This window comes from Crinia signifera, chromosome 4 (genome assembly GCF_055691185.1).
Source record: "Crinia signifera chromosome 4, ASM5569118v1, whole genome shotgun sequence".
NCBI classification, from domain to species: Eukaryota; Metazoa; Chordata; class Amphibia; order Anura; family Myobatrachidae; genus Crinia; species Crinia signifera.
In genome coordinates, this window is record NC_139220.1 from 210,796,197 (window position 1) to 210,808,566 (window position 12,370).

Genomic DNA, 12,370 nt, shown 5'->3' on the forward strand with positions numbered 1-12,370 from the left:
GAGGACAAGTAATCAGAATACCTATATGATATAGCGGCAGGGCTACTGGGCGAAGTACTATCAGTTGTAGTGGTCATTGCGCAAGCAGCCATTCTGACGCAGCTACTGTACAGTGGGTGTCATCATCATTATCATGGACCCCTACATCAGGCCACAGGATATGCCCAGAAGTCTCATTATGTTATATGCACACTTATGGCAACATGCCCATACTGAGTCTGTACCCCACTTTTGTCTGCCTGTCTCAATTCCACCTTTCCAGGTATAAGGGGTTCAAAGTCTAGTATATAAAATACATTTAAATATGGACACATTGTGGCACACATACAGAAGGGAACTGCCTTTACAGTGCTCATACTCACTGCACACATCTCTTCACCGTCTCTATTGAACTTACCTGCCCTCACTCTGTGGCTCTTTCTTCTTTGTCTTTTTCTTTTCTTCCTTCTCAGACTCCTCTTCCTCTTCACTCTCTTCCTCTTCCTCACTGTCTGACCCAGACCCACTACCACTGCCACTCTCTGACTCACTCACGGACTCCGGCTCTGTAATACAGACATATCACAGCACATGTAGTACATGTTATCCTTCTCAGGGTACTACTGATATGTGCCTTTAGCAGCAAATACATAATCCCTGCTTTCATTAACTATACAAAACATAGCTGTATCAAAAATACTATTTGGTACCCCACAAACAAGATAAGCATCTTGGTTCTGTCTCTTACCACTGTCTGCAGATTCAGTTGGTCCCGATTCACCTTCAGAGTCAGAGTAAAATGGTTTCTCCTCCCGCTCCTTCCTCTTCTCTCTGCTTGGACACTTGGTCCACTCAGGAACCTGGAGGCATCAATAATATTACTGAGAAATAGAGGACAGAAAACTAACCAGAACTCACTGGGAGGAAGTAGTAAAAAAAAAAAAAAAAAAAAAAAATGAAATAATCAAACACATTTAAGACCTAGGGCAATATTTATGAAAGTCGGCATGCTTTATTCTTAATGCTACCAATATTTTCCTCAAATATGTTGACAAGTGATGGCTTACAGAAGCTGCCGCTTGGTAAATATAGTCTTGAGTCTGTGTTACTCAAAACACAAATAGTCTCTAGTGTTAAGGGGTTTCTGTAGATTAGGATGAATGAGAAGATACCACTCTGTATACATGATACACAGACACTATGGGGGGTATTCTGATTCAATAGGTCCCCCGCACGTACGCATGGGGGACCGATTGTTTGCGACTGCGCATGCGCATAGGTTTTTATGCGCATGTGCAGCCACATGTGTGCGAGCGTCTATAGTGCTCGCACACAGAAGTCCGGGCAGGGGCCGTGGAGGGGCACGGGGCTGCGGGCCGGGCAATTTTCATATGGAAACACCCTGGGCGTTCCCATGCAAATTGCCCAGTGGTGGGGGAGGTGGGCAGCTGATGTCAGCGGATGTCAGCTGCCTGCCCCGTTCCTGCACAGGGCGCCCGCAGACCTAAGATTAGGTCTGTGTTTGCTCTAGAAATAATTTGATGGTTGCCGACCATCAAATGATTTCTCCCCTGCATCCAAGTCTGCAAATGGATGATTATGCAAATCATCCATTCGCATGCCTGAGGGAGTTCGGGTGCGGGCGGCCCTGCGAACAGTGGGGGGCCCTTGGTGGACTTTCGCAGTGAGTCAACCCCAATAAGGGCCAAGGTATATATTACCTTTTTTACCTAGTTACCTTTTATACAGTATGTACTGCACGTGTGCTATCCAGTGATGTCACACAGGGGTTGCCATCAGCTAGTGCCCAGGCCAACAGGCTTATTGTTCACTTACATCTATATTCTGTGGTCAGGATGAAAGCAGCTCAATTCCATAGTTATGAGGACAATTTATACGTTCATACATAGATGGTCCCACTGCCCAAGAAAGGCACCAGTCATTTTTGCATCCGCACCCTACTTTTGTTTTTAGGTTGTAAATCCAAGTGAGCAGGGCCCGAACATATTCCTTCTGCATGTTTTTATAGGTGTATGTTTGCTTTGTTCCCGTATGGTACAGCACTGTGTGCATGTGAATATAATGGCAGGTATAAATACAGTTCTTAAAGTAATAATATGCTATTATTGTTATTCATATTGAAAATGGTAGGAAATGCAAATAGATCATCGTCACTTGGATAGAATACAGTGGCGCTGGAACGTTTTTAGGTTGGGGGGGGGGGGCAAGATATAATCTCATTTTGGCGCCCCCTAAATTGCTATATGTTACCCCCTGATAGTTAATGAAATATGTTTTCATCAATAGTAATAGAGTAACAGAAAAACACTATAGTTTTATTAGTAACAAAATAACATTTGTCCAGCACATGTCCCCACATCCCTCATATGTCCAGCACATGCCCCCACATCCCTCATATGTCCAGCACGTGCCCCCACATCCCTCATATGTCCAGCACATGTCCCTATAACCCTCATATGTCCAGCACATGCCCCCACATCCCTCATATGTCCAGCACATGTCCCTATAACCCTCATATGTCCAGCACATGCCCCCACATCCCTCATATGTCCAGCACATGTCCCTATAACCCTCATATGTCCAGCACATGTCCCCACATCCCTCATATGTTCAGCACATGTCCCTATAACCCTCATATGTCCAGCACATGCCCCCACATCCCTCATATGTCCAGCACATGTCCCTATAACCCTCATATGTCCAGCACATGCCCCCACATCCCTCATATGTCCAGCACATGTCCCCACACCACTCATTTGTCCAGCACATGTCCCTATAACCCTCATATGTCCAGCACATGTCCCTATAACCCTCATATGTCCAGCACATGTCCCTATAACCCTCATATGTCCAGCACATGTCCCTATAACCCTCATATGTCCAGCACATGCCCTCACATCCCTCATATGTCCAGCACATGCCCCCACATCCCTCATATGCCCAGCACATGCCCCCACATCCCTCATATGTCCAGCACATGCCCCCACATCCCTCATATGTCCAGCACATGCCCCCACATCCCTCATATGCCCAGCACATGCCCCTACATCCCTCATATGTCCAGCACATGTCCCCACATCCCTCATATGTTCAGCACATGTCCCTATAACCCTCATTTGCCCAGAACATGTCCCCACACCACTCATATGCCCAGAACATCAATTGTTCACACACTCCCCATAACTTAATACATCCCCAATGTACATTAACTCAAATTGTGAGCAAGTTTAGAGATCTCCTCAACTTACTTTTTTTGTTTTGCTGCCTGGATCTCTCACATACATGGCAGGGCAGACACGCTGGCCGCAGCAGGATGGGGTTGGAGCGCGCTGGGGACCTGGATGCTGGATGCCATGCCCATGCGACGCTCGTCGCTGAAGCAGCAGGGGGCGGGCGGCCGCGGCGTCGGACACTGTAAGTGTCAATCAAACACCGCTGGGCAGGGCGGCCGGCAGGGAGGGGACTGAGTCTGACAGGGAGGATGGATGGAGAGACCCGGCGCAGCGGCGCCAGCGCGCATAGCACTGCAGGATATGTGAGTGTAGAAAAGACCTCACACATACATCAAGACACAGACGGGCCCCGGCCGGGCTCTGGGGCCCTTCAGATCGCCGGGGCCCGTCACACATGTCCCCCTTGACCCCCCCTGTCGCCGGCCCTGACAGCGCCCCCAGACAACGGTACTTTAGCGCCTCAGTAATTTTGGGGGGAGCAAGCTGCCCCCTCGCCCCCCCCCCGTTCCGGCGCCCATGATAGAATATGAAACTGGTATGTAGCCCACTAATATATATATATTTTTAGTACTTCACAAAATGAACCGTTTGATCTCTGGAATAATCACAATTCCTCCCAAAACTAAAACTTAGAAGTTAAATAAGCTTATTTGATGAATCATTTGGACAGTGCGCTGTCATGTATCGATACATCTCTCAGCACCACATCTTCTCCCCTGCCCACCCATGTTATCGGGATAGCCATAGGCTCTCTCTATGTACTTCTCATTCATCTGAATCAATTATGTAAGCCGCAGACACTGAGGAGTATATATGAGGGAGATAATCCTATTGAAGTTACCTCACATTACTCTTGAAACAATATGTCACCTTTTATTTGTTAAACCACCATACACTGTAGTGGGTAGTAAAATAGGATAGATTAGAGGAATGGTATTGGCATAAAGCACTGTCATATTGGCAAGTGGTATAAGCATGGTATTTCCACAGGGTAGAACAATTGTAGGACCTATTATGGAGACAGTCATCTATCAGAAAATATAGTAACTACACAAACAGGAAGGAAATGAATGGTTTTTAGTAAAGGATCTAGCAGGGAAGAAGCAATTGCTTGTGATAGCGGAGGATAGCCGTACTTACTATATATGATAAGAGCCCAGGAGACAGGAGAGTCACACTAGTCATTAGTAAATCACAAAGTATTAGGTGAACTGTAGCCGACCTTTGCAGGATGAGAAATGGGGAGCAGCATAAGCACACCGCAAATCATGTCAGGTTGACTTCCATGCATTTTAGGCCTGGGTTCACAAGGAACTATCCCACAAAATATGATATACCTGTTTGGATTAGATTTTCCATCCACATGAATTACTCTCAGTAGAAAAATGCACTGGGGGAGTTTCAGCAAACCTTTTTAAGATGCATACAGCAGCTAATCAGATTCTTGGAGCCAAATGTAATAATGAGAGAGTTTCAGAAAGTGAGAGATTTTGGGAGAGTTTTCCCTTTTTTTTTTAAAGCGGCAATCATTTACACTGAAAAACCAGGTTGATTTTGCCATGTAAGTGATTGCTGCTTAAAAAAATGGGAAAACTCTCCCAAAATCTCTCACTTTCTGAAACTCTCACCCTAATACATTTGGCCCTAGATATATTTTATCTAGTACATAGAAATAACAACCAGAATTGAATTGGCTGCTATGGACATCATACCATCTGTCCTTTTTAGATAGTTTGCTAAATCCGCACCATTGCATTTTGGACAATGTATCCTTATGGTTGTGGACCCGGCCTAAAGAAGTTAGGAGCAGATTCCAAACAGTGTGCAGAGCACAGGGAAAGCACTGCACACTCAGTCACACACAAGAGGCACCTCTTTCCACTTCCCCAGGAGGCTGATATGGCTCTCTATGGGTTCAGTGTCTTCTCCTTCCTGAGTACAAGGGGAAATTGCTGGTTTATGGCCTGCTGATATAATCCACTAGCATTTATGTCTTCCCTACACTGCAGACAATAGTGGGTGATGGAAAATCTGAGAACTTCTGGGAACACTACAGTGCTACAGGGGGTAGCGAGAACCAAGCCTATTGCAGCAAAAGCTCATGCCTACAACTGCCCGAAACAGCAGGAAAGCTTCTAGAAGGGTACAGGGTCTAATGCAGGGAACAAAGCAGCTGTGCACCAGAAGGGGGCATCAGCCTACACCAGTGGGCAATCCCCACATCCCTATATACTCAGGTTATCACGCACAGCTTCCTTCACCTCCACGTTGCGCACAGATGGATCAGGAGCCTCCTCCGGCCAGTCTGGAAGCTCCTGGTACCCAACAGCTTTGGAATTCAGTAGGTGAGAGAGGGAACCTAACTGAAAATGATCCCGATCTGTGGAGAAGAATAAACAAGTGATCACTAGATCCAGTCCCACAGACCCTCTTACTATATACTCTTTAAACATATTGCGCTCTCCTGTAATATGCAATGCAGCTAATCTTTTCCGCTGATTCCCCTCTTTGAAGTTTACCACTACACAAGATATAGAGAAATGATAACACTTACATTGGACTGTGCTGACATAAATGACAGATGAGTGTCATGAGTACCTTTAAATGAAGACTGCAGTATAGGTGCGGGTTTCTGAGCCAAGAAGAGCTTCTTGGCATGCTTGCTGAGTGCTCCACTTTTTTCCACGGGGATAATCAACTGGCGGATGAATCTTGTTCTGTCTCTGATGTCATAATTTTGGTCATACTTGGCCAGATTCAGAACATACTGAGTAAGGAGCTTTGTCTGATGAGAGACAGGGAGGGGGAATATTTTACTGATAGAGATACGCATAATTGACCTTTCCTCATAAAGACATAGGGCCAGATGCACTAAGCTTTAAAAGTGATAAAATGGAGGAGTGATAAAGAGCTAGCCAATCAGCTCCTACCTGCCATGTCACAGATTGTGTTTGAAAGAGGCAGGAGCTGATTGGCTGGTGGTTTATCACTCTCCATTTTATCACTTTTGAAGCTTAGTGCATCTGGCCATAAAGGAGAAGGGTGTGAAAGAATAAGAAGCCAGGAAGAGAACTAGAACTGGTGATGTGTTATCAATGAGTCATGGAGCTCGGGCCATTGGCTTATAGGTTATTGGGTTTCTGCGGAAACTAGGCTTGTAGAGAATATGGACTGTGACCTCCACTGGGATAGTCAGATGATACAACATTTTATGTACAGTGCTGCTTAATATGTTGGCACTACACAAAACATGATAATAACACAACTACGGTATATTACTCTTAGCATGTATTACAGCAAATCCGTTTCGATTTTGTGTCACTTTCAACATGAGGGAAATTCCATCTGTAAGGGGTCACTAGGTCAACAACAAAAAAATCGACATGCATAAGGTTAACAACGATAAAAGGTTGACATGCACTAAGTCAACCTCGACAAAAAGTCGACATCCCCAAGGTCGACTTTGACAAAAGATCAACACAAGTAAAAGGTCAACATGCATTTTTAAATTATTTGGTGTCGATCTCAACACCTGAGCAAGTGGACCCCCAATTTGTGTAGCACCTACCCTCATATGGCTCTCTTTGCTCGCCATGCTTTGAGCCAGGTGCCTCACTCCGCAACTGCGGCACTCGGCACACTTTACCATTCCAAATCAGAGTCCCCGTGGATGTTACAGTACGAAAAAGGCCAAAATAATTAAGAAAACAAAATCGCGAAAAACTCATGTCAAATTTTTCATGTGTCAACCATTGGCATGTCAACATTTCACTTGTGTCGAACTTTTGCCAATGTTGACCAAGAACATGTCGACCTTTTGTCAATTTCAACCTTGTGCATGTCAATTTTTGGTGTCAACCTAAACACTGTCAAGCTGTCATAACTGCAGGGCTGAGGTTACAGAACACCTAATGAATTCCATCAGTGTACACCTGTAGTATGTATCAGTGCACCAGGCATGTCCATACTGTGGCCCTCCAGTTGTTGTGAAAATACACATCCCAGCATGCCTTGCCATAGTTTTAGCATTCCCTTATAGCAAAACTGGGGCAAGGCATGATGGGACTTGTTGTTGGAGGGCCTTAGCTTGGACATGCCTGCAGTACATAGTATGAAAACTGGAACACATCCCTGTTAGGCTTACAGACGCCATGCTGGCTACTGCCAGTAACATACCTGCTTAGCGTTAGTCAGATACAGCTTGGCAGCAAGGTTTATGGTTTGTAGTTTAACAATATCTTCTTCATTAGTGAAGGACTTGGCCATCTTCCTCAGTACATCAGGAGCTATTTTAGGCACATGCTCGCAGTATTCACCAATCAGCCATATAATACTGGCTCGAGCCATAGGCACCTGCAAAATGGAAAATAACAAACATTTATGGTATAACCAACAATTATGGTAGTCAGCTGCCACATAAATCGGCTCAGGGATAGAGTCATGAGAGAATCACTACAAATTTACATAACATTATTGCAAATGTAGGGACACCATTATCAGAACCGCATAAAACTGAAACTTGGGTTATTTGCATATCATCATCTATATACAGGTATATATCAAGTGTCAGTTTGTGTGTCTCTGAAACACTGCCATTTGTTGGCAGCGAGTATAATTACATCTCTTTCTCTCTCACACCTGCAAAAACATAGTCACTTACAAGGTAGCAGACTAGCTTTTAAAGCATTTGCTTCCATCGAGCTTACTAGTATTACATAAGAGCCCCATCCTCCTTTTTTCCCCACGTGAGCCATGGTTACCTGGATATTGTCAGTTAACTTGGCCATGTGCTTGATTATCTCACTGTGCTGTGCTGGTTGCATTTGCAGCAATTTCTTGATAACCACCACTGACTCCGCTACCACCAGCTCTGCAAGTGCAGGAAAAAAATATACAACATAGCTGTAATTAGGGATTGCCTATACAGAGCTGTCTGTAACTCTAATGGGATGTTTCTGTTGGGTGCCGGATGACTGCACGACAATCGGGATCTCGACAGTCAGTATACAGACATTGGAATCACAACTGCCGGTGCTCCGACGGGGAGATCCTGACTGACAGGGGCTATTCTCCCTTGTGGGGGTCCGCGACCCCTCATTGAGGGAGAATAGAACCTGTGGCGAGTGAAGCGAGCCACTGAGCCCGCAAGGGGCTTCTTTGCGCTCCTTCCCCTGTCGGAGCACTGGCAGCTGGGATTCCAATGTCGGTATACGGACTGTCGGGATCCCGATTGTCAGGCAGTAACACAACACACCCATTTGTGTGTATCGATAGATATATGTAATGTCATCTATATTCTAATATAGAAACACTGTTGTTTAAAACAGGGGCATAAGTTCATCTCAGTCTCCCAGAGGCAAGTTGGAGTTTGGGGCCCCCCATCCCAAATATGGCGTGTATTAACATTCACCTGTGTGTATCATCTCAGAGTCCAACAGCATTGCTAGCTGCAGAGCAGGCTGAGTAGTACCAAGCAAGAGCCATCCTGTCCCTTATTGCAGATGTTGGCAGGGCTCCTGGGGTATAGTGCCAATTAACTACAGGTGTTAGCAGAGGGCCATTGCGGTTTAACATGCAGGTGCCCCTTCAGGGCTTGGAGCCCGGAGGCTGGATCCTCCATTGCCTCTGGGAGTTAAAGAATTTATCATGGCAACACACACAATACATTAACATTTTCATAATTATTTGTTATAATTAATTAAAAAAAAAATCAATTCACAATTCCGCCCACACTATGTTTCATATATAAGCATACAATAAGTATGTGGACTTTGAGTGCCAACATCTCTGAGAGATGTGCAAAATATCCAGTAAAAATGCCAGTGTCGCTCACATTTGTTATAGAAAGGTGGCACTGAAAGGGTAAATAATTGGGTTTATATGATCGTATTAGGAAGGGCTGCTGGCAGGATGCCTTCAGGTAACATGAGCCCCAAGGCAGACTAACTTACATTACTATGGGCTGCAAGAACAGATGGTTCAGGATGAGTTATCTAATTTCTCTTATTACACCTGTCCTGCTGATAGATATGTCAGCCAGGCTACCACACATGGAAATCCTGGAATATAATTTATAATTCCTTTAACAATAAACCCTATGCGATTCCTGGTGTATAAAAGCTATGTAAAAGGCCATTATTTTACAGATGGTCTGTACCCTTCCTTGCTCCTTACCATCCCGATTTGATAGCAACTGAACAAGTCCATTCAGACAGGTGTCACGGACTTTGCCAATGTTAGTTGCACAGCGGCCAATGGCCTGTATTGTAGCAGCCACAAAGTCTTTATCCATGCTACGGATGTAAGTCTGGAAAAAGAAAGAGGGAAACATACTTACTGTATATCTATATTTTCTGTCTTCTGTCTATCCAAACAAACAGGGGTGTAAAACTGCATTACTGGAGGTCCAATACAGTATGTGGTACCAGTGATATGTGTCCTTTTCCTCTACTACTTTCTGACTACAGTATGCTGCACATAAGCAGACAAGTCCTGTGTGTATTTCTCTTCTTTTATGTCATATGAGCAACCCTCAGTGATACATTGGAAGAAGGGACTTTAAGGAACGCCTGAAAGACTGTCGGTATTTGTTGTGTTGTTCTGTGTGGGCTTTAACTGCACTGGATGTCAGGCAGACTTAAGCATTCTCTTACCTCTGAATGAGCACTAATCCATACCTCCCAACATGACCCTCTCCAGGAGGGACACAATGCTCTGTTTCTGGACTTCACTTTTGATGTATGATTACCGTTACCCAGTGACGCATGCAATTTATTGCATGTAGTTCTCTAGGGGAGTTGCTGGCGGGGAGAGGGCGGCATGGTCCGGCCAGCTGGTGGTGGTGGCGGGGGGAGGGCAGCGGTGTCCGTCTGAACGGCGGCAGCTGGGAGGCTGGAGCTTGTAGCTGGTTTCACAGCCCGATTTGTCACAATTGGCCCAAAAGGGCTCGGTGTATGGGCACCTTTAGTAGGCTATCCTCAACTGTTTATAAATAAAGTGAAAACTATGCAGACCTGTAATAAAAGTACTGCATTTCCATTGTGGACTTACCTGGAACTCTCTCAGTATGATGGAAATGTTGGTCTCATTAGCCAGATTTGTCAGCACTTCCAGCTGCAGAGGAGAGATGTATAGTCTAATCAGCACCAAGCATTTTTCATGTCTGCATATGTACTTCTGTGCTACTGTTCTAGATAAGTGGCCAGGGGCCACAAACTGCATTATTAGCACCATAATAGAGGCATGTAACGGTGTCACTGGATTTCACTTTCACAGCATAGCACACATGTTCTTATATCATATAACTACAGTATAAAATCTAACAATATATATAATCTGACTAGATAAACATATTAAATAAAGTAAAAGACACATAAACAATAACATAAATTAAATAATAAATGACAGAAATTAATATATAATATATAAATATATATAAAAAAAATGTATGTTTTTTTTCCATAGTATTAAAGTAGACTGGGCAAACCTATAGCCAATAATACCACATTATCACAGCACATAATATTTCAGGATACATTTGCCATTTGCCATTTTGCCCTGTCCACTTGTTAGATTATCTTGGTGAGGACAAAGAAACATGTGACATAAGCAGTGTTATGATGTGGGGAGAGGAATAGGGGGTCACGAACAACACAGAATACTAATAGGTAGGGCAGTACTGTGTGGGTGTGATCAGTGCTGTGTAGGTGTGATCAGAGCTGTGTGGGTGTAGTCAGATTACTGACCCCCTTATCATCCTCCCAGTTATGAAATAAAAGCCTTGAGATTGCATTTGCCTGGATCTAGAAAGGCAGCAATTGGTACCCACAAGAAATATACAAATATAACCTGATCCTCATTGTAAGACAGGATTGCTGTCAGTTCCAGCCGAGCCCTGAGCTCCTGCAGACTGACTCAGGATGATTCTGCTGTCTAGTTCATATATATACTAAGACTGATAAGTTTTTGTACAGTACAACTCTGTGTATAAACCACCCACATACCAAGGGGCATATTCAGGGCAAGGTCACTGGAGTGGGGGTCAGGAATAATCTCTACAGCAGTGGTTCTCAAACTCAGTCCTCAGTACCCCACACAGACCTGTCACATTTCCAGGTTATCCGGCTGTTATACTGTGTATCTCCAACTGTCATGTTTTGTAAATCTACAGTTGACCAGGAACATGAACCGTGTGTGGTCCTGAGGACTGAATTTGAGAACCTGTGCACTACAGCATTGTTCCAGGATCGTAGCAGGAGTTACAGGCAGCACTGGCGGTCACAGCAACAGGGGGTCAGGCATACACTCTGCAGCATTGTACCAGGGTTGGCCACAGAATAGGGGTCACACAGAATTATCAGTCATTAACAGAATTAACAGCAGTGGTCACGGTGTGGTTGGGGTCTGGTGTGCGCCATAGACTGTGCAACTGAATGGGTGTGATCCATACATATTTCAACATTTTAGCACTGATGGGTACGAAAAGTTTTGGTACTTATATGTTAGTTGGGCGCCCACTAAGCTATTTGCTTAGTTTTACGCGTCCCCTCGCTGGGCTCGCTGCGCTCGTCACACTATATAAAATCAACTCCATGCCGACATGGATAGTGGGGGTATGAGCGTACTAACTATAGTGGGCGTCCATCTAACATATAAGTACCAAAGTTTGTAATATAAGAATGATGAGTGAGGTTGCTAAAAGTATAATATACGCGTGATAACTGGAATGATGAATGACAGAAGTTGGACAGAAGTTGCTGTGAAATTGGCAGCTATCACACACATTCGGGGGCTGTACGCCATCTCAGGATGGTATACAATTACATACCCAAGTTCCTTAAAACATAAATGCTTTTCAGAACTTGGTGAATCATTTCTACTAAAATATGGGAATGGCAGAAACTTTCTGGGGATAAATGTTACCAGGAGATATCACCGATATCGTCTACATTACATGCTGAATGAATTAGTCCATAACTTTAAATATACTTTAAGTTAGTATAAAAGTGGCTATAAGTGGAGAGGAATATGTTATACTATACACTTTATACCACACACCATGGGTGAGATTTTATAGGATGAGAGATTCAGAAAGTGAGAGATTTGAGAAGAAATCTCCAGTTTTTTTTAAAGCGGCA

General features: G+C 44.3%; 1 protein-coding gene across 4 annotated transcripts in view; it reads right to left on the reverse strand.

The window, feature by feature from the left end:
* Positions 1-12,370, reverse strand: part of AP3B2 (adaptor related protein complex 3 subunit beta 2) — a 79,827-nt gene that overhangs the window by 19,697 nt on the left and 47,760 nt on the right. For 2 of the 4 annotated variants that reach the window (XM_083183709.1, XM_083183707.1), the window contains exons 12-19: positions 10,284-10,346; positions 9,408-9,540; positions 7,994-8,103; positions 7,410-7,586; positions 5,832-6,018; positions 5,495-5,613; positions 728-839; positions 398-545 (exon numbers count right to left, since the gene is read on the reverse strand). In XM_083183709.1, the coding sequence (XP_083039835.1) occupies positions 398-545; positions 728-839; positions 5,495-5,613; positions 5,832-6,018; positions 7,410-7,586; positions 7,994-8,103; positions 9,408-9,540; positions 10,284-10,346 (1,049 nt within the window). Of the gene's footprint in view, positions 1-397; positions 546-727; positions 840-5,482; positions 5,614-5,831; positions 6,019-7,409; positions 7,587-7,993; positions 8,104-9,407; positions 9,541-10,283; positions 10,347-12,370 lie in introns of all 4 variants that reach the window. The other 2 variants (XM_083183708.1, XM_083183706.1) reach the window with 1 other exon arrangement.